The sequence below is a fragment of the Marmota marmota genome, unplaced genomic scaffold, assembly GCF_001458135.2.
Source record: "Marmota marmota marmota unplaced genomic scaffold, marMar, whole genome shotgun sequence".
Lineage (NCBI taxonomy): Eukaryota > Metazoa > Chordata > Mammalia > Rodentia > Sciuridae > Marmota > Marmota marmota.
Window position 1 is genome coordinate 994,743 of NW_025999924.1, and position 22,693 is coordinate 1,017,435.

Below are 22,693 nucleotides of genomic sequence, written 5' to 3' on the forward strand. Positions count from 1 at the left end.
TACGAAAACATGGTGTGGCTCTACTTTGTGTACAATATGAAAAACTGTGCTCTATTTATGTAGTATGAATTGAATTCTGCTGTTATATAAAAATTCTGAGTAGGCAAAAACTAAACACACACACACAAAATGAGTAGCCAAACTACTGAACTTTGTGAAAATAGAATAAAACCATTTTCACATATGCAAAATCTCAAAAAAATTTACCTCCGTTTATCTTTTACAAGAATACCACTCCCATTCATGGACATCATCACAAAGAAGAAACTGAACAAGATGGCAAAATGAGGTATAGAAAACAGGCATTCCACAGAAAAAACAAGAATAATCCTTTAAGTGACAGTGAAAAAGGGATCCAATTATAACAGCTAAGCCTAAGCACAAAGTAAAACCAGTCTAGACTAAAGCACATAAAAATATTTCATATTTCTTCAAGATGATGAAAGTAACATAACGCCTGATGTTTCTGACCATACTGAAGGACAGTTTAAGTAACAGGTAAAAAAATATGGGTTCAATTACATAGAAAACTAGTGTAGTAAGAAGAAATCTAGGATGACCTAAGTTTCGCCTCTGGAGTACTCATACCATTTCCCCATTATTCAATCAAATACTAACATGGACACTAATGGGAAGAGATTTTACAGATGTAATTAAGTCTGCTATCAATTGACCTTAAGATAAAAAAAATTATCCAGGTAGGCCTACTTACTCACATGAGCTTTTTAAGAGAGTTTTCTCTCGCTAGTTGCATAAAGGGCAGTCAGAGATTGAAGACCTCAGAAGATTTGACATGTAAGAATTTCTCCATGTTGAAGGAATGTGCGGTCTACAAAAAATGAAAGGATTCCCCCGCTCACATTCGCTGGAACCTTCATACCACAGATCAAGGAATTGTGGTATGAATTCTGTCAACAATCTGAGTGAGTATGGTAAGATTTTTTTCCATAAAGACTTCCAGGGAAACTTGGACTGGCAGATACCTCAATTTCAGCCCATTAGACTCTGATCAAAATTTAGACATGGCATACCAGATTTCTGACTTACAAAACTATGACCTAATAAGTGGATGTTGTTTTAAATCACCAGATTTATGGTAATTTGACACATAGCAACAGAAACTATTATACTAAGCAAAGAAGTAGCTGTTGGAAAGATGGTATGAAAAAAAGAAAATTAATATATACCTTAAATAGACTTTGTACAGTTAGAAAACTTGACCCATAATCGTGTCCAAGTTAACTTATAATAACTTTATAGGGACAATGGAGGGATGGAAGTGACACAAAGGGTTTAATAGGATTAAATCTTCATCTAGTAAGGAAGTCAAGAGGTGATGAAGTATTTAAATCAAGAATAAACAACACATGCACATTACACAGATTTTGTAAACAAAAAGATCCATCCATAAGAAAAGTAGATTCCTCCACTGAGCAGGAAATAAAGAGGAGCAAAGTACTGTCACTTTTCAACAACAACAAAAAAATCTTCAAAACAGGTAGAGGTGTTCACACCTGTAATCCAGCTACTCAGGAGGCTGAGGCAGGAGGATAACAAGTTGCAGGCCAGCTTGAGCAATTAATACCCTGTCTCAAGGGGCTGGAGCTAGGCTCGGGCTCAGTGGTAGAGTGCTTGCCTAGCATGCATGAGGCACTGGGTTCAATCCTCAGCACCACGTAAATGTAAAATAAAGATATAAATGTATTGTGTCCAACTACAACTAAAAAAAAAAAAAATACCCTGTCTCAAAATAGAAATTAAAAGCACTGGGATGTAGCTCAGTGGTAAAGAATCCCTCAGTTGGGTGGTGGGTGATAAATCTTAAAAACAACAACAAAAGGGCTGGGGGTGTGGCTCATGATAGTACCCTTGCCTAGTAATATATGAGGCTCTGGGTTCAATCTCCAGTATCACAAAAAGACAAACAAAAAACAACTTCAAAAGCTGACTCCTTAACGTATCCATATAAATAAACCATTAAAAGAAATAAAAATCTACCACATTCTCTCATTCCTTGGGAGTTTTACAGATGCTGCTCAATTTGGCAAAAATACCCTTAACATCCTCATCCCTAAATCACCATCTCATTAACATCCACCCCCTCCCTGCTTTTAATATACTATTTAACACATGCATATTACAATACCACCATTTGGATACCATCTCTGCCAGGAGGCCTTTGCTGATACCTCACTTTATCCTTCAAACAAGATAGATAACCCTACACAGGTTCCCATATCACCACATTATCACTGATAAAAGAGCCCTTTAATGACAAAGTTAATTTTCCTAGATAGTCACCTCACAAAGAGCCTGCCCTATTTACTTCTACATCTAAGTTCCTAGTATCATGCACTATACATTGTAGGCCCTCAAATTTTTTATTATATAAATTAAATACCTCTTTCCACTAAAGCCAACTATTACAGACTAGAAAGTTCATTTTTAGCCAGTTATAGACTTCTGCAGGCAAAGACTACCAAAGTCTGGGTTTCCAGCTTTGTAAAAAATATAGAAGGAAAACACAGAAAAGCTTACACTATCATCTGTTACAAGCCAAAAGATGACCACAGTTTTCAAGAAAGGACACCTACCAATAAACTTAATTGTCCCAAATGATTAAAGTCTCAATTTTAGTATCAATTATTATATGCTTATTTCAAAAGGGCAGGTAATTATTTTACACCTCCATCCCTATACAGACATACAGGGTAGTTACCATGATTAAAGAGCCCAAACATTCCACAAGGTTTCTCAGGCTTACTAAGATTCCCTGAAGTAGTACTGCCTGAGTAGAAACTAAAGGTGGAGTTTTTGTTCTTGTTGTTTATTTTTAAATCTTCTTCACAAAACTCCCCAAATGAATCTAAAAGGACATTTTGGCAGACATATAATATGAAGAATCTGGAAGGCATTCTTAGTTCTGTTAAAGATGATCGCTAACCTTCTGTTATGTTTTTTTTTTAAATTTATTCTTTTACAAGAGGAATATAATCTTTTTTTAAAAAAAGTTTTGTAGTTGTAGATGGACAGAATGCCTTTATTTTTATGTGCTGCTGAGGATCAAACCCAGGGCCTCATGCATGCCACCGAGCCAGAGGTCCTGCCCTAAAGAAATATAATCTTTATAGAATAATCATAAGAATTAAAGGGTAGACAGACTGAGACATGTTTTTTAAGAGCTTTGGTGGGGGCAAAAGAAGTATTACTGTTTAATGGTATAATTTCCGATTTATAAGATGAAAAGAGTGTGTGCACAACATTATAAGTATTTAATATTACTGAACGTTATACCTAAAATTGGTTAAGATGGCAAATTTTATATTATCTAAATTTTATCAAAATAAAAATAGGGGTAAATGTGCTTTAAAATATTTTGTATCACTATTCATCTACCTAAAACTAATACAAATTTGTAACTATAAAATTCCTCCTTAAATATTCATGAAAAGAATAAGTTCACATCCCAAAATCGTTAAGGTGTTGAGAAAGGTTTTTAAAAACTAACATAAAAATTTCACAGTAATAATTCTGTTTTTTGGGAGGAGTGGTGGGAGAGGGAGGTACTAAGGACTGAATTAAGGGAAACTTGACCACTGAGTCACAGTCACACCCCCAGCCCTATTTTGTATTTTATTTAGTGACAGGGTCTCACTGAGTGCTTAGGGCCTTGTTGCTGAGGCTGGCACTGAACTCACAATCCTCCTGCCTCAGCCTCCCGAGCCACTGGGGTTACAGGTATGCTCCACCATGCCTAGCTGTAATTCTTGATTTAGAGGAAGATCTCCCCAATTGAAAAATATTCAAACTCAGAAGTAAAGTCAATAAAATCACTTGAGCATCCTCAGACCAAGATATTTTACCTCTTGGCCTTAAGCCTGTCCCTGTCTGTATGTTACAACTACAATTTTTTTTTTTTTTTTTGGTGGTGCTGGAGATTGAACCCAGAGCTTTGTGCATGCAAAGAAAGCACTGTACCTACCAGTTGAGCTATATCCTCAGCCCTACAATTCACTTTAAAATGTGAACGAAAACCCAGGTTGCTCTCTCAGAAGTTTCAGGTTCCTCTCTGTTACATATATTATTAACACTTCAAAATCAAAATATATAAAATGAAATCTACTGCTCTTCCCTCAAAAGCAATCACCTGTTTTCTTGCCTTCCCAGATAATGAAAGGGAAATTTTTTTTTTTAATTTTAAATCAAAGATAAAGAGAAAAAAAATGTAGAGTAAGTTGATGAAGAAGAGCCCTGAACACCAGGAAAACTGCATGCACAGTACAACTGAAATCAAGAGTTCGTCATCACCGAAGAGCACAACATTTAGTAAAAGAAATTATCATTTAAAAGTACAAGACATCTCTCAAATGTCCTCAAAAAAATGTCCCAAGTAAACATAAAAAAGTGTTTTTTAAGACTGTTATACATAAAAAAAAGGAAAAATGCGAAGCTGTCCACTACCATTAACATAAATCACAGGAAAACAATGAAAAATTTTTGACAAGAACAAAAAATACTTGAGACACTCTGGAGAAGTAACTTACCTGAACAAGGTGAATAAGCGTTGTCAAAATAGCACATCTTAACATATTGTGTTCTTCACTCTGCTTCCAAAGAAGAGGCAAATATTGCACCAAACATCCTACATATGGTCGTATCTACCACAACAGAGGAGGAAGAAAGAGAATTATATGAGTGAAGAAGGCAATTTACTTTGGGAAACACTGACAAAATACTCCTAAGTCCGAGGCAACAAATATTTAGTATTTACTAAATATATTAAGATAAATCAGATATTATATGGAGACCCAGAACTCGATGCAAATAATTTAAAAAGAATTTTAAAGTATCAAATATACTGAATGAAATATACTTTATGAATATAAAACATTCTCACAGGTTAATAGAAAATAATGTCATATATGCTTTGTTTTTAATAAAACAGCTTACCTAAGTGCAAATTATATGACATTAAAAAGAACCAGCATTTGTTCATTCATTTAACAATTATCTGATGGCATCTTCCCAGTTTCAGACACTTAGGACAAGGCATTGGAAAGAAAAACTATATACAGAAACTATATAAACCCTTATTGTGAAAAATAAAACGTGCAATGGTAAAGGTATAACAAGATATGGTGGGAAAACAAGAGAAGAAAACCATTTTTGAAGGATAAAATTGTTATGCCCACTATGATTAAGTTAATCTGTTTGTAGAGGAGGGAAAAAAATAAAACATAGCACAGCCTGACAGTGTGTTTCTTGAAAAGTAAAATGGATCTACACTAGAGCTGGACAGTGTTCCAGCTCCAGGCTTAGGACCATGGTATCTGAAATCACTGAGAAGGATATCCTTGATCATAAAACAGAAATATTAGACATTCATAGCTTTAGCACTATCCGAATCTTATGAAATAAGATAAAACATTACTCTCAGAAAGGGTTTCTTTATTCTGTGTATGCAACATTGAACTTTAAAAGGGTAGCAAAACAATTATAGGATTTATTCCCCTTCCTAGTGATGGTGGTAACAAAACTTAATCTGTTCAAATATTTCAGTGAGATATAACAAATATTAAGAAATGTATTTATTACCTTGCTTTCATGTAATAAATTCATCACCTACTATGTTATTTTCAAAATTTGAATCATACTATTACACAGTTAATACTGAAAACTCTTTCGCTTAAGTGTTTCCTACTTAAGATCACTTCAATTAACTTAAAGCAGGCAATTATGATATAAACAACACAGGTTTCAACATACCAAATTCAATACAATCTACTGATAAGGAAAATAAGACTGAGTTTATAAAAAATAGAAAAGATACTCCAAAGAACAGAAGGTGGGGTAATAAAATCAAACAACCTAGTTACATATGAAAGCCATAATATATATATATGTTATATATATATATATACATATACATATATATAAATCTTAACTTTTCTTTTTTTAATTTTTTTTTTTAGTTATAGATGGACACAATACTTTTATTTTATTTATTTTTATGTGGTGCTAAGGACTGAACCCAGTGCCTCAGATGTGCTAGGCAAGCACTCTACCACTGAGCCACTACCCCAGCCCCCAATCTTAGCTTTTTATTAGAATATACATTCTAACTTAAAGTTAATGCTTCAAAAACAATGCTTCAAAAATCACTTATAGTCACTATTGTTAAAAAAAAAAAATCAAAAGGGCTGGGGATTAAAGATAGAGTGGTAATATGAGAACCAAAAAATATTCCAATGAGGTAGAGAAACCATGAAGTCAAATGTTGCATCTCCTAATAAAAACTGGTATGAAGTTCCTCAAAATATGATCCAGCAATCTCAAAAGAATTGAAATTAGGATCCTGAAGAGATCACTCATACTCTATGAGTTCATTTTAGCATTATTCACAATAGCCAATATGTGCAATCAACTTAAATATCCATCAACAGACTGAATGGTTAAAGAAATATGTGGTATATAAAAATATATAATCTCAACAGCTTGGGAGGCTGAGGCAGGAGGATCTCAAGTTAAAAGCCAGCCTCAGTAACAGCAAGGTGTTAATAAGCAAGTCAGTGAGACCCTGTCTCTAAATAAAATACAAAATAGGGCTAGGGATGTGGCTCAGTGGTTGATTGCCCCTGAGTTTAATCCCCGGTAAACTACCACCTGAGAAAATCTTGGCCAGCTAGTCTTCTGACAGAGGATTAATATTCAGACTATATAAAGAACACACAAAAAAAATTAACACACACACAAAAAACAAACAAAAACCACACACACAAAAAAACCAATCAATAAATGGCAAATGAACTAAACAGACATTTGTCAGGAGGAAAAAAATATAGCGGTCAACAAATAGATTAAAAAAAAAAAAATTTAACATCCTTATTAACCAGGGAAACGCAAATCAAAACTACACTGAGATTTTCATCTTACCTATCACAATACAGTGATTTTCAAACAAAGATATATTGTTGTGAATGAGGATATAAGCCACCACAGGATAATAATAATGTGCTCCCAGGGTTATCAATTTTTCACAAAGATGAATAACAAAAGAAACCAAATAACTGATAACAACCTTACACATCATTTTTATATTAAACCAAATGTAGATATAATGTGGGCAAAACACATTTAATTTTTAAGGTAAAATAACAGATCTCTGAGAAAATGTGTACTTGCTGACAAACACCTGTGGCCATGCCTTCACTTGGACTGAATTTTAAAAGTATTAAGACTAAACCAGATTTTCTAAGATATGGAAAATTCTACTTTCTTTCTAAATACCTCTACTATGTTGATGTAGTTTTCTCAAATTTCAATTTTTATTAGTTATTTTTAAAAAACATGTATAGACATGTAAATTCTAAATACATAAATAAAATCACAACCAATGCATTTTAATGAACGTATTTTTGGGAATGGGGGCAGGTACCAAGGATTGAATTCAGGGGCACTTGACCACTGAGCTAAATCCCCAATCCTATTTTGTATTTTATTTAGAGACAGGGTCTCACCAAGTTGCTTAACGCCTCAATAAGTTGCTGAGGCTGGCTTTGAATTCTCCTGCCTCAGCCTCCTGAGCCACTGGTATTACGGTGTGACCCACTGCACCGGGCTGAACACATTAATTTTCACATTAACTTTTAAACAATGTAGACTGACAGCTGGAGCTGGAGCTCAGTGGCAGCACAGTTGCCTGGCATGTGTGAGGCACTAGGTTCGATCCTCAGCACCACATAAAAATAAATTAAATAAAGGCATGCTGTCCATCTACAATTATAAGAAAAAAATTAATTTAAAAAGAAGTAGATTGAAAAACAAAGATATTGATGAATTCTACACATATTCTACTTACCTCTCTGACACTTATTTTCATGTTTTATAACAAAATTACCTGCATGTTGACTCTTTCAATCACACAAGAAAGGACATGCAAAACGTGCATCTTCGTGTCACATTCTGTAACTTGCTGTAATAACTGAAAAAGTAGTGTGAACATGGTCTCCAAATACTGTAGGTAAAAGGAAAAAAAGGTTGAGAAGTAAAATGTATAGACCTCTACATCTACATTGACGTAAATAAAAAATAAATCATATTGAAGCAATGAAAGATAACCAGAAAGTCAAAACCTTAGTAACAATTTTAAATTGTTCAACCACCAATACATCTAAGACATTAATTTGTTATTTTATTATTACTAAATGTGTCTCTTTCACAATCTTAATCACCCACAAATTGAATGTTTAGAAAAAGACTGTCTATACTATGAATGTTTAAAATCTAATTCTATTAACTAATGTTTAAAATCTAATTCTCACTCTTCTTCCACATATTTCTATTACTAATCACAAAATGTTTTTTTTTTTTGTAATATATATTTAAGCAAAAAGAACATGAATTATTGTACTCATGGCCAGCTATCTGATGTGGTCTTTAACTTATGTGGCATGGAGATACAAATTTTGGGAGATAAATGCTTGTTATTCTATGAATGACAGACCATTTATTAAAAAATAAAAAACTCATAGCATGTGTCTGGCTTTGAACACCTACTTTATAAAAATTATGTTTGAAACTGACAAATCACAGGGACTTATATAAACCATTCGTTCACTCAGATATTTGGTTAAATTTTTTTTTAGTTGCAGATGGACACAATACCTTTATTTTATTATTTTATTTATTTATGTGGTGCTGAGGATTGAACCCAGTGTCCCACGGGTGCAAGGCAAGCACGCTACCCACTGAGCCACAACCCCAACCCCTGGTTAATTCTTTATTATTGTTTTTGGTGAATGTTCATTTTTATATAAAATACTAAAACATTTCTTTCATTAAAAATATCTAATAATTAATTATTTTAAAAACTCATTCCTCTACAAGTTTTCCAATCTATAACACAAAAAAGATAAATAAACAACAGACATTTTATCATATAATTTTCTTCTCATCTAGTCTTCTTAAGAACAAACACTAACACTTCAATGTTACTAATATATTTAACAAATGCTTACTGAGAATCAACTATTTGAAAACACTATGCTAGGTGCTCAGGATTTAGTGAATAACAAAAAGATGAATATGATTTGGTATTCTCCTCTTCAAGTACTTTGCAATCTACTGTCAAGATTCACCCATGTAAACCCAAATAATGGAGGGAAACAATATAAGGAATAAAAGTAACAGACAGAGATGGGTGTGGTGCGGAACACCTATAATCTCAGCGATTTTGGAGGCTGAGGCAAGAGGCTGAGGCAGAATAGTAAGTTCAAAGCCAGCCTCAGCAACTTAGCAAGATCCTGTCTCTAAATAAAATATAAAAAAGGGACTGGAGATGTGCTTCAGTGTGTCCCTGGTACCAAAAAAAAAAAAAAAAAAAAAAAGTAACACATAAATTAAAATATTAGATATTTTATAATTGTAAAAAAAGAAAAAGTTGGTGTTTAACTTCAAAATCAATGACAAAATAGTTAAACAAAACTACACACAATAAAAGTGACCTGTTTCCAACAAGTTTATCAGAAGAGTTACAAAAAAAGTGAGATCCTCCAAAATGATCCAATGTATTTTAAAATTCAGTTTTAATAAACAACTATTTATGCATGTATATACATAATTTCAGTTATAAAACAACACAATATTCAAAAAATATAAGTAGCAATTGTTATAAAATCTGGAAATGAATATTCTTACCGGTAGAAACTGATCTGTTCTAAATTCAAAATCATCAACAGGTAAATGAAGTTAAGGAACACAGAGAACTCATAGGAGGTTTATCATGATAAGAATATATCTAAAACAAATATAAACCAATCAAAACCTACATTTTAAATTAACTCAAATTAATTTAAAATATAATAATTCATAAGTGTTAACAAACTTCTTTGTAATAAAGTACTTTTAAATTTTTAAAAGGATATTCAACTTCAGAGTTGTGGCTGTTTCAATCCGGACCTAAAGAAAGTACATCATTACATTTAATCATTCTAGATTAATCATCTACTAAATCATCTACTAAATTAATCATCTACCAAACATCATTATTACCTAATGAAAAAAATTATTTCAAATCATTTTCTCTACTTTATATTTTGTTTTTTATTTTAAAAATTTTATTTTAAAAATTTTGTCCAGACTTATTTTTTTTAATATCAAAGTCAGAGAATTAAATGCAGAAATAAAGATAGTCCCCCTTAGCTGGAGCAAGGGAGAAAAAAAAAGATGATAATAAAACATTATATATTTCTACCTGAGTTTTCTAAATTTACTTAAGGAGCCTTTAATTCAGGCTGGATGGATGCTTCCAGGAAGAAAAACAAAAAATTGCCAGAAGGTAGATGGAGAGCGTGGGACTTAGGAAGAACAGTGTGTAGTTGATGTCAGGGCAAAGGAAGGCTGAGAAGCAGGAAGAGCAGGAGTAGAGCAAGCACCAAGATATGCAAGTAAAGGGTGCAGGAGGAGATAAGGAGGAATAAAAGGGGAAGGGAAGAGAACACAAACTCCCATTCTAACCTCAGTTACAGGAAACCCTTCAAATACAAAAGATATATTTTCTAAATCCCAAACTTCACAAGTATAGAAAGTTGTACAAGCTTCTGAACTCCCAAATAATATGTTTTGCTAGTATGTCTTCTGAGCAAATCATATCATTACAACATGTTTCATTTTCAAAAATTCAATGATTGTTTGCTAGTAGTCAACCTGCCCAGGAAGATGGCCACTTTGTTACTTCTCAACAACCACCACACACCCCAACTACAGACCTTTTGGTTACACCACAATTTATATCTTATCTAGGTTCCCACAAGAGTGAAAGATCACATTAGAACTAAATTTTCAGTAGTTTACTGCTTATTTCACTGAAGGTTGCAGATAACCTATCTTAAAAACAAACATTACCTCAAATTACTGAGCTTCGAGACATAATTAGTTCAGAAACTTTAAAACCTAAAGAAGCCCAGTTATACACACCAAATATTCTGGTTACCGAATCATCTGTGGGAGCTAGGGGTGTAGCTCAGTAGTAGTGTTTGCCCAGCATGCACAAGGCCCTGGGTTTGATCCACACCACAATTCCTCTCACCTAAAATTTAGTAATTCTAATTTACTCTGTAGAAACTTAGTGTTCTCAAACCTGAAACTTCTCACAAGCACTGCACCTGCTATGTAATATGTCCTAAGTGTGAAGATGGAAGGGAGATTTTTTTTAAAATAGATATTTTGGTCTGTGGTACAGAATATAAGTCAATAGTCTCAAATTATAGTATAAGGAACTTGTAATATGTTTTAAAAGAGCCAGTTAATAAGTGTAAAGAGGGGCTCAATTAAAAGCAAGTGTACACATTATACCACTGCAAAAAAAAAAAAAAAAAAACATGATTAATTGCAGGGCTCTATGGCACATGCCTGTATTCTCAGCTGCTAAGGAGACTGAGGAAGGAGGATCATGAGTTCAAAGTCAGCCTCATCAAAAGGGAGGCACTAAGTAGCTCAGTGAGATCCTGCCTCAAAATAAAATACAAAATAGGGCTGGGGATACAGCTCAGTGGTTGAGTGCCCCTGAGTTCAATCCCCAGTACAAAAATAAATAAATAAATAAAAATAAAAAAGATTATTAATAAATATCATTTGACTTTTTTTAAAACCATAAAAAATCTGTTAGTATTCAAGAGTATAAGAATGCATTTCACAGCAAGTGTTATGAGTTACTATAAAAAAGGTGTTGTAATTGAAACAATATTTAAATGAGAAGAAAAACAGGACCACTGGAATAGAACAAAGACCAAAAACAGACACACATTTGTGTCAATTTGGCATATGACTGGGTAGGTCATCTTATGAATCACTGAGAAAATTATGGATTATTTGACAAGTTACTCCAGGAAAAAAAATGAAAATTTAATACTTACTTCACATCATATTCAAAAGCAGATTTTGAATATGACAAAGAAAAAAAAAGAGGATTTCTTAAACAAGAAACAAGAAGTACAATAAAACATAATCTGACTGTAATCTATTAAAATTAAAAACCTCTGTTCAACACAGAAGACAATAGGCAGAAACTAGAAAGACAGAGAAGGATTCAATTGCAATTTTGTAATGTTTTATTTCATAAATACAATTGACATACATATGTTAAAAATATAATGTTGGCCCTCATACAAAATTTATGGAAGGCTGCAGTAACTGGAGAAGTTGTTCCTATAATTGCAGCACTATTTCTGTTCCATCATAGCCTGTGTCTCCTTGTAAGTATAAGAAATAGAAAATGCAGTTGCTCAGTATCAAATCTATACCAACTCTACAAGAGCACTTAAACAAGAAAATGCAGATTTGGAAAGCCAGAGACGATTTAGATTTATCAGAATCTATACATTTTGTATATCTGGATATACACATGTATAAATATATACACACTGTGTGTATGTTTACACACATGCAAATACTATCATGTTTGTATGTATATACATATGCTTATATACATACTATTGTGTGTATATATATGTATATCTAATATTTATGTATGTGTAAGGCAACTTCCCACATTTCTCTAGCCAGCACTTCTCACAGGTCTAAATTAAAGCAGTATAACCTCTATATTCTTGATCTTGGACAGGCACAATGCAAATATTCATTTTTTAAGGTTCTGACCAGTCCTTAATAAAGAGACCTATGTTAATATTTGGCCATGAAATCATTTCTCCCCATTAATATTTATTAATAACTGGTATAATTAACGTTCCACTTTTAAAATAATGATAAAATAATTCATTTTTGTTTTCTTTTTTAATAGACTGATTATTATAGAGAGGGTATGACACAAGAAAGTTCTCTACTTCCCAAAGAAAGTTGAATTGAGATTTAATACTTTTATAACACACAAGTCATTTAAAGTCTTTTCTCGGATATTACTGACGGAAAAGCAAATGGTATTTCCAACTATGAAAACAAAAATTTAAATCTTGTGTTTTACTCTGAAGCTTTTGAAAAGTAAATTAATTTCAGGAAACCATAATTTTTGGGGGGGTACTGGGGATTAAACTCAGAGGCACTCAACCACTGAGACACATCCCCAGCCCTATTTTGTATTTTATTCGGAGACAGGGTCTCACTGAGCTGCACAACGCCTCGACATTGCTGAGGCTGGCTTTGAACTCCTGATCCTCCAGCCTCAGTCTCCTGAGCTGCTGGGATTACAGAGGTGTGCCACCATGCCTGGCTAGAAAACCATAATCTTTAAAGCAGTTAGGTTAAAAAAAAAAAAAAATGGGTTCCCTGTAACCTCCCATATTTATACCATTTAATCACTACAGAATGATATTTAAAATAAATTCTCAATTATTTACACAAAGTAGATAATACGTAAGTTGAAAAATCCAAAGATCAGTTCTATTTGCCTTTCAAATGTACAATGTTGCTACAGCAAATTTATATTTCTTTTTTTTTTTTTGCTTGAAGATTTAAGAGTTTAATTTTTCCCTAGAGCAAGATCATCCATTTTCAACAGGATGAAAGAATATAGAACAATAAACTCAATAGCACCAAATGGGATTTAACACAGAAAACAGGGCCAGGTTTCTCCTTTCAAATGCAAATTTTACATTAAAATATGTTTATAAACCATAGTTGTTTTCCTCTTGATTCAATCCTTCTCCTCCAATAATAGGAACCAAAAGAGCATATGCATTACTAATCAGATATACAACAGAACCATCCCCTTCAAACTGAAATCTGATTACTTATGGTCTAGACTCAGGGCTGCCCCAAAGGATGGGAAGCAATAACTATGCTCTCAGGGAGAACGGATACTGCGGATGCCACCAATCAGAGTCGGACGCTGTGCACTGGACCCAGGATGACTTGCACACCCTGTTCACCGAGCAGGTTCCGACCACCGTGGACAGGAGAATCTTGGAACACCAGTCTCACTCGATGATGCCGCATGTCTGTGCTCACATTAATAGTAAACAGGGTAAATATCATTCCCATGACAATTGGAATAAAGATGAAATTGAGGTGGTGACCTGCAGTAAGCAGCAGTCCTGGTCTGGTTAGTATGAACATCTTCATACTGAATGGGGGGCTGCAATCGTTCCATACATACATCTTTAATCTAGGGGACTGTTTTTTGAACTTGAAGTTGAATTCCCACATTGGTTCCTGTCTGTTCCCAACAATCTTTCTGCACCAGAAAAGTAAGCATTTGGAATTCTTTAATGTGCTGGGAGTGCCTTCTGGAATGGCTGGATTATTGGAGATTCGAGCAGCAAATGGTTCATACATATGGTACAGAGAACACATGCCCCGAAGACAGCGCAGCTTCTCCATTGGCTCTGGTCGCAGGCGCAAAGGCAGAGAAGCATCCAGCGTTTAGTGCCTTCGGTACAACCTGGTCCAAAAGGCAGCAGTGCAAGTGACAGTCCAGGCATTCTTACAAATCAAGGAAAAATTCACAATGTCCTCAGGACGGATGTCGGAGGCCAGCAATAGCCAAATATCCACGGGATACTCTTCTCCTCCAGCCCTGTCCAGGTCCTCTTTGTGCCTCTTGCTTTTTTTTTTTCTGGAGACAGTTCTCTCATGGATGTTTTCCTCCTGGGCATCCATCTCATCACTGCTGTCTATGATGTCACAGGACTCACTAACCCCAGAAAGAGCTTCCTCTGCAGGAAGCTGGGAGGCTGCCAAACCACAGAGATTTTAACTTCCTGCTGAACAGCGTTGGCGACGGCTTTCTTGACCCGTCCAGACTTCACGACTGCCGGATCAGAGTTGGCATAATCCGCCAGAGTCACTCGACCAGAACAGGCGACGTGGGCCCAGAACTTGAGTCGCTTTCCTCTCTTGGGCATGGCGACCATGTTGGGGCGAGACCGACCTAGTGGGCCGGGACCCCGGGCCATGCCTCGGGCCGGCTCCGCAGCCATCCTGCACCCAAGGCCGCTGCTCTCGCGATCCAAAATTATATTACTAATTGCAGTTTCTTCGGAATAAAGTGTGGCCTAAACCTTTGCATGGGAAATCAGATGTGTTGAAAGTAAAAATAAGGGGGTGGGTGGAGGAAAACCTGACACTGAGAAATGATGAGACAAGATCTTAGCACAAATTGGGGGTGGTGAGACTGATTTTACCCAAACTTCTTAAATAGTATACTGAAGACAAATCTAAACCCAAAACAAAAATGTATATATTAAGACACTAATATATTCATTCAAACATACACTAGAGCACTAGCAGGAAAAAAAAAAAAAAAGGGAGACTGTTCTATACATTTTTAACTGTTGAAAGTCATAGGCCTGTTTAAGTAACTGACCTATATAGTAAAACAACAAACCTACTGTTTTGAATGAGGGAAAAAAAGCAATGAAGACACTATTATCAAGCTTCAATAATATGAGAAAATCATGTGAACACCATTAAAAAAAATTCCTAAAAGGAACATCAATTCCAAAGGCAAAAACGAAACAAAGGAAAAACACATAAATGAAGAGCAATCAATCAACAGTAAGGGTGAAACAGATTATGATACTGTATCAATGAAAAAGACTGTCCTGAATAAGAAAAAGAATAAATACTGTAAAAAGGTATTTTAATGACGGTAATCCATGCAAGTCAAGAGATAAGGCAGAATGAAGCCAACTTCAGCAACTTAATTAAACCCTGTCTCAAAATTTTAAAAAAAGACTACAGATGGGGGTCAGTGGTAAAACGCTCCTGGGTTCAATCCCTAATGTCAAAAACATAATAATAAAGGGGTCTTTAAAAACTAACTGCCTCATTTTTTCTCTCACCAAAATATTAAAAATGATTTCAGAGTAGTAGTTTGGATACATGTTTTTTCAATGACTCAGTGGGAAAGGCAAACAATAATCAAAAGTTTCCCTGCCCTCAAATCAAACTGCTAACTAAGGAATATCACACTATATAAATATGAACATTTTCTGACTTTAAAGTTTAGCACAGGTTGAAATTAAAAAACAATCATTTTAAGCAACATACCACTAAATCTTGATCTTGAAGCAAGTTACAGATTGCCTCATATAGCATGGGTCTTAAATCAGACTTGAATTTCACAGAAATCCACTGACCGATGAGCCAAATGACCCTGCGTCGCAATGGCTTATACCTAGATAGGTTAAAATCATGAAAGTAAAACGTTAAGTATTTTATTATATGTCACCATTTAAATCTAAAATGTAGTACTGAATGCATTCTACATTCACATAAAATCTTTAAAGCTACCTGAAAAAATTTGTCACAGTACAAAATACTACCAATACAGTCCTGATGTAAGTAAATGAAAATTCTTAAAGCCCACATAACCCTGATTCTACCACATCAGAGTAGCAACATAGATCTGTACATTAAAAACAAAAATTTTTACTTCTGTTCCTCAAGTAACTAAAAATAGTGTTAATTTCTTACTGCTAAAGCTGCAGAGATCCCATAAAGTAATAATAAAGTAGCTCCTACATTCAATTTTCTTATGCTAGTTGTTGATTCCATATTATTTTCAAAACATTATGAATGATCTCTAGGATTATATAAAATGTGAGAAATAGAAGTCTGGTGGGTGGTCCATTTTCAGAATATAGTATTCAGCCTTAATTGAATCTAACTGTAGCCATTTTTAATTATAGCCCTTCCTTTGTGCCCATCACAGTTTTAAAATTAGCCAATTGTATAGATTATACTTCCAAGTCCTCCAATCAGCACTGAATTTGTTAGGTGTGTAAACAGGCAGACTACCAGGCTGGGTGTGCTTGCTAGCCAGATTCCAGTAGCACACACTTCTGGCAGAAGTAAAAGTTTGCCTTGCCCACACACTTTTGGGCTCATGTTTGATTTCTTGCAGTACCTTGTTATTTCTAACATAAAATATACATATAAATTTACTGCTATCAGTTTACAGACTGTGACTCAGAGTATAAAAACAATCACTTTATATTTTAAAAGTTTTATATTTTCAGTACATATACGCACATTTATTTCTGTGATTATCTTTGCTAAAGGAAATGAGGGTTACTAAGGAAAGAAGAAAAATCGCAAAGCTCAAAATACTTGTGTCCAAAATTTCATTCTTGACACAATTCAAGATATAAGAAGTATAAGAACAAAGACACAGAGGCAGAAATAACAATACTTGTATAAAGTGAGGTGAAAGAATCATCAATTTTGGGACTGAAATCCTGGGTATTGCCATATTTGGCTCTGTTCAAACAAATACAATAATGCACAGAAAGGTCAAATTCCAAGGTCAAAGTCACTACCAGACTACTTTATCCGTTTGTTCCTCAAAGTGTGTGCTTCCTAAACCAGCATCATCATCATTTTGGGAGTATGAGAAAACTAGAGTATCTGGTCCAGACCTTGTAACCAGAATCTACATTTTAACAAGATTTCCTACCGAGTGATTCATATATAAAATTTGAGAAACAACGGTCTTGACATCTGTTTAAGAGAAATACTGTACAAGTCATATAGGTAATTTTAAATTTTTTTTAGTATACACACTAAAATAAGTCTAAAGAACCTGGTAAATTTTAATAATATTTATTTCAATATACTCAAATTATCATTTCAATATACAATCAATACATATTTTACACAGCTTCCATCTTTAAACTTCAATTAACTAAAATTGAATTCATTTTTTCATTTGTACTAAGCATATTTCAATTACTCAATAGCCACATGAGGGGAGCTACTATACTGGATAATAAAGGTCTTAAACTAAACAGCCTTTTGGGTTTAAGAAAAATTATATTTCATATCTGCCTCCTCAAAGGAGGTTTCCTCTCCTTCAGAGTTTCACTAGGCCCCTGAGGGCAGAATGAGAGGCTACTATAGTCAATGTTGGATCTACAGGACATAGCAAATTCTAATTGTTGAACATTTTTTCATTGAAGAAATGATTGGGAAAAAAATGAGAAGATGAACAGCTACTTACTGGTAGAAATTACTTTTAAGGCATCTTCAGTTTTATAATTCTGTAGCTCTAAATGTTCAAAAAATGATCCTCATGAGGGTGGCATTCTATTTGATCAGTATTTGGTGCACAAATACTTACTAACCTATGACTATATGCTAACAGGCACCAGGTACACAGAAGGAACTTGATAGACCTACACCCTTCACACCAGGAACCAAAATCCTTCTGAAATATTTTTTATAGTCTCTAATTTTAAACTAGAAAATAATTTATAAAAACTATGAAAAACTGTTTCCTTCTATCCTACTCATTTAATATCTAAACTTAAAGTAACATAAAAGCCAACTCTTGCTCATATTCTAGGTATAGAATTCATAGTCTTATATTCTACTAGGCACTACCTGCTAAGTCAAACCATGACCCTTTAAAAATTATAAACAATTTCTTAAAAAATATTTTTAGTTATACATGGACACAATATCTTTATTTTGTCTATTTATTTTTATGTGGTGCTGAGGATCGAACCCAGTGCCTCACATGTGCGAGGCAAGCACTCTAAGCCACAACCCCAGCCCAATTATAAGCAACTTTAACTGCTTCCTGCCTTCATCAGAAAATCAGCAATGTAAAATAAACACAAAATTTTATATTTACCTATTGTGAATGACTTGTAATTCTGGAAGAAGTTGGTTTTTAAACCACTGATCAAAATCAACACTATCAAATAGCTCATAAGCAGCTAATCCAACAGCATTGTACACTGAAAAGAAAGTTAAACCAAAAAAATCAAGGATATCAGATATTTGGCCTTATATAACAAATTAAACTTATTTTGAAACATGTAATACATTAATTAAGAAAAACCCACCATATGTTAACTGGGAGAGATTATCAAAGCAGACATTTTAGAGACATTAAGCTATTTTACTATTTTCCCCAAATACTCCTTAGTATTTTCAAATGGAAAGTTAAATTTGCTCTAATATTAGAGTCAATTTATAAACTTATAAAACAGCATCTGTTTCTAAACAGAGGCAATATTTCAAAACCTGGTCTACGCTTATCTCTCTCCACCCCATCTCTCCTCACCACAACCCCTTAACTTCTATGTTCAAGTTAAACCAAAACAGTAACAGTTCTAATTCTACCTATATTTTGCTCCTCTTATCATCAATCTTTTCTCCATACTGCTCAAGTCTTCCTGGAATCCTTTTGCACACACCTCATGTACAACTACTAACTCCTACTTGTCCTTGAGTTATCACAGTATACTTCTTTAGGAATCTTTCCCTAGATATACCAAACCAGCTCGTGTTTATCCCCTACTTTAAATGTATATAACCATTTTTGTCTGCTTATCTGGATATCTCTCTCACCAGATAGTTCCTATATTTTGGTTACTCTTGTATCCCAACTTTCCCAGCACAAAGTTTACCACAAAACAGACCCTCCATCTATTGAATAATTAAATATTTCTAAACTAATTAAGTTTAACATACCAGCATCTTTGATTAACAATGCATTCATATCTTCCACATTGGTGGGCCCTAAAAAAACAAGTATCAGTAAAAATAAGCAAAATTCATTTTAAGAATTTAAATTATTTTAATTGATACAGTAAACAAAAAAATCATACATGTAAATGGGGTAACCTGTGATGTTTTGATACATGTATGCACTGCATAATGTTTGAATCAGGTTAAAGGTTAAACATATTTGTCATCTAAAACAGTTGTCATTTCTTTATGGTAAAAACATTTAAAATTCTTTCTTCTAGGTTTTGGAAATACACATTTTTGTTAAATATAATTATCCTACTATGCAGCAGCACACCAGAAGTTCTTATTCCTATCTAACTCTAGCTTAGTATCCTATCCACTGATCAGTCTTTCTCCATCCTTTTCTATTCCCTATTCTTACCAGTCTCTGGTAACTACCTTTCTTCTCTCAACTGAGTCTACGAGATCAACATTTTTATAATTTACTTATGAATGAGATGATGCAGTACTGGTTTTTCTAATTTTTACTAGTTTTTAAAAAATTTTTTTTTTACCTTTTTTATTCTAAATTAACCATTTATAACTATATGAATTATAGAATACAAAATGATGTTATTCTCTATGAATACTTATGTGAAATAATTAAATAAAAATGCTAATATAGCCATCACTTCTAATACTTAACATTTTTGTGGTGAAAACATTTGAAATCTATTCAACAACTCTGAAGTGTATAATACTCTAGTAACTGTATTTTCACAGTGTGCCAGACAACTTTGAAAATGATATTGTACCATGTGACCACTATCTCCTCATTATCTTCATCCCTCAGCCTCTGTAAACACTAATCCATTCTTTGCTTCTATGGCTTCTATCATATTAGGTTTCACATACAAGAAAGAACACGTGGTATTTGTGTTCCCATGCCTAAATCAATTTCACTTAGATAATATCTACAATTCTAATCATGTTGTAATAAATGACAGTTTCCTTCCTGTTTAATATTTAGTAGTATTCCACTGTGTATACATACTACATTTTCTTTATCTATTCACCTGCTGATAGACACTTCAGTGTTTATTCAATCCTAACTCAGTTTTTCAATTAAACTAAGTACAACATACTTGGTAATATTAAGCATATCTACAAGGGGGAGGTCTAAATTTTATTACCATTGCCTTCATAGAACATGGGTACAAGATGTAAAGCTATAAATAACATCAAAAATCTTTTAAACATATTCAAAAAATGTATGACAAGCAATATTCTAGAGAAACATATACCACAAATTGTTAACTGTAATATCCTCATTATAAAAGAAAATTCTTTGAAAAAAAAATTAAAAGATGAATTAGAACAGGACAATAAAAAGTTGGCAGTCTTCGCTATTTATTCATGAAGGATACCAAAAGTAGACATGGAAAACACAATTTCCTTAGTTAATAGATTTCTATAAAAGAGAAAAATTTCTACCAAGTTTCTCAAAGCACTCTTCCACTGCTAAATAGGAATTTTTAAACTTATTCTAATAAACTAGAATAAGTTCGTTCTAAATAAGCAAACTGATGCAGAGCTAGAAGGAAAATTGAACTCAGAAATCCTTGAAAACCTTACCATCAGACAGCAAATTTAACCTAAATTTAACCTAAATAATCTATCACTTCCTTCAGTGGCTAAAAAAAAAAAAAGTAAATTCACGTAATACTCTATAGAAGAAAACAGACACCAACAAAACCACATGCAAAAACATACAAAGCAACTTACGTAGTATACATATTAACAAATTTAAGAAACTAGTAATTAGACACTGCAAATCAATTAATAGTAAAATAAAATAATGTCCAAATAATCTTTTAAAATTAACATAATTATATTAATAGCCTATATTTGCTTTGGCTTATAATTTAAACAGAAACACTAATCTATTAAGCTTTTTGAAGAACACAGCTTCTTACTACAAACAAGATCAAATATCACCATTCCTACAAGAAATTTTCTTTCTGTCATTCCTTTAAATCTCTACCTACTCAATGTGATTCCTGCCCCAACTAATCAATCTATTCTCTAGGGAGATTCCACTGCCTTCTGCCTCTTATATTCATAAAACAATCACTTCCTCCTACCTCTACAGGTAAAAATCTCAGGTTCTGTCTTGAACCTCTTTTCTCTCCCAAGACTCCTTATATACATGTATTCCAAAAGTATCTGTACCTCCAACCACTATTAATGAGATAACTGCTTTGCCTATCATTAAAACTCAAAAGGTGAGGAACATTTTTTATTATTTTGCCTTACCCAGCATATTCAATCAGTTGTGAAAAGTGAAACAATAAATTAACAGTTATTGACTATGCCAGGCATTGGGAATAAAGACTGAACAAAATAGCTGTGATCAACGTCCCCTGAGTCTGGCACAAAATTCAGAAAATATAAATCAATGTTAGTTAATAGTTAAATAATTATTTGTGAACAAAATGCAATAAACAAGTACCTAAAACTTACTCCATCATTCCTTTTAAATCCATACATTCTTTCCACTCCCACTGCCACCACCCTATTGAGGCCAACATACTATGTTAACTTTTATTCATTCCTTACCATAACATGTTCCAGAGAGACTATCTCCCCAAGGAATGTGATTGCCATTTTGCTCATGCTGCTACTATGTTTACGACAGCAAAATCTAATTATCATATCCAGACTATAATTCAAGTCCTATCTCAAATGTCCTCCTTTCAGGAAGGAATGCATTCAGTCTTTTTCAAATTCATATCCATTATATAACCTAAGAAATAGCATGTTGCACATAGTAAGCAATTAACCATTTTTTACTGAACATTAATTAAATGGATAAATAAATATATATCTCAAAAAACACATTACCTTGAAGGGTTTGCATCATTTCTAAAAGTACAGGAGTAAGAGTCTGATTATATTCATGGAATATATCTATAAATAGTACTTCAGTGCAAGGCTGGAGGGAGAAGAAACAAATTTCTAATAAAAATGATGGCATATTATAATTATTTTATAATAAATCAAAGAACATACATTCTTAAAATCCAAAACTTTTTAAAACTCTGGATTTAAAAATAAAATAGTACTGGGTGTGGTGGCACATGCCTATAATCTCAGTGGCATGGGAGGCTGACGCAGGAGGACTGCAATTTCAAAGCCAGCCTCAGCAACTAGGTGAGGCTATGAGCAACTCCGCAAGGCCCTGTCTCAAAATAAAATATTAAAAGGGGCTGGAGATTTG

The 22,693-nt window shown here is 33.6% G+C and overlaps 1 protein-coding gene and 1 pseudogene across 7 annotated transcripts in view; both read right to left on the reverse strand.

Annotated features, from left to right (window-relative positions):
• Ipo11 (importin 11) overlaps positions 1-22,693 on the reverse strand; it is a 199,948-nt gene that overhangs the window by 95,695 nt on the left and 81,560 nt on the right. For all 7 annotated transcript variants that reach the window (XR_007346325.1, XM_015497266.2, XM_048799989.1 and 4 more), the window contains exons 13-20: positions 22,318-22,408; positions 19,435-19,482; positions 18,590-18,695; positions 16,003-16,129; positions 9,924-9,957; positions 9,697-9,737; positions 7,898-8,014; positions 4,545-4,658 (exon numbers count right to left, since the gene is read on the reverse strand). Coding sequence is in view for 6 of the 7 variants with exons in the window: in XM_015497266.2 (XP_015352752.1) it covers positions 4,545-4,658; positions 7,898-8,014; positions 9,697-9,737; positions 9,924-9,957; positions 16,003-16,129; positions 18,590-18,695; positions 19,435-19,482; positions 22,318-22,408 (678 nt within the window). In the remaining variant the exon portion in view is untranslated. The remainder of the gene's footprint in view (positions 1-4,544; positions 4,659-7,897; positions 8,015-9,696; positions 9,738-9,923; positions 9,958-16,002; positions 16,130-18,589; positions 18,696-19,434; positions 19,483-22,317; positions 22,409-22,693) is intronic.
• On the reverse strand, positions 13,126-15,996 carry LOC107151857 (annotated as a pseudogene).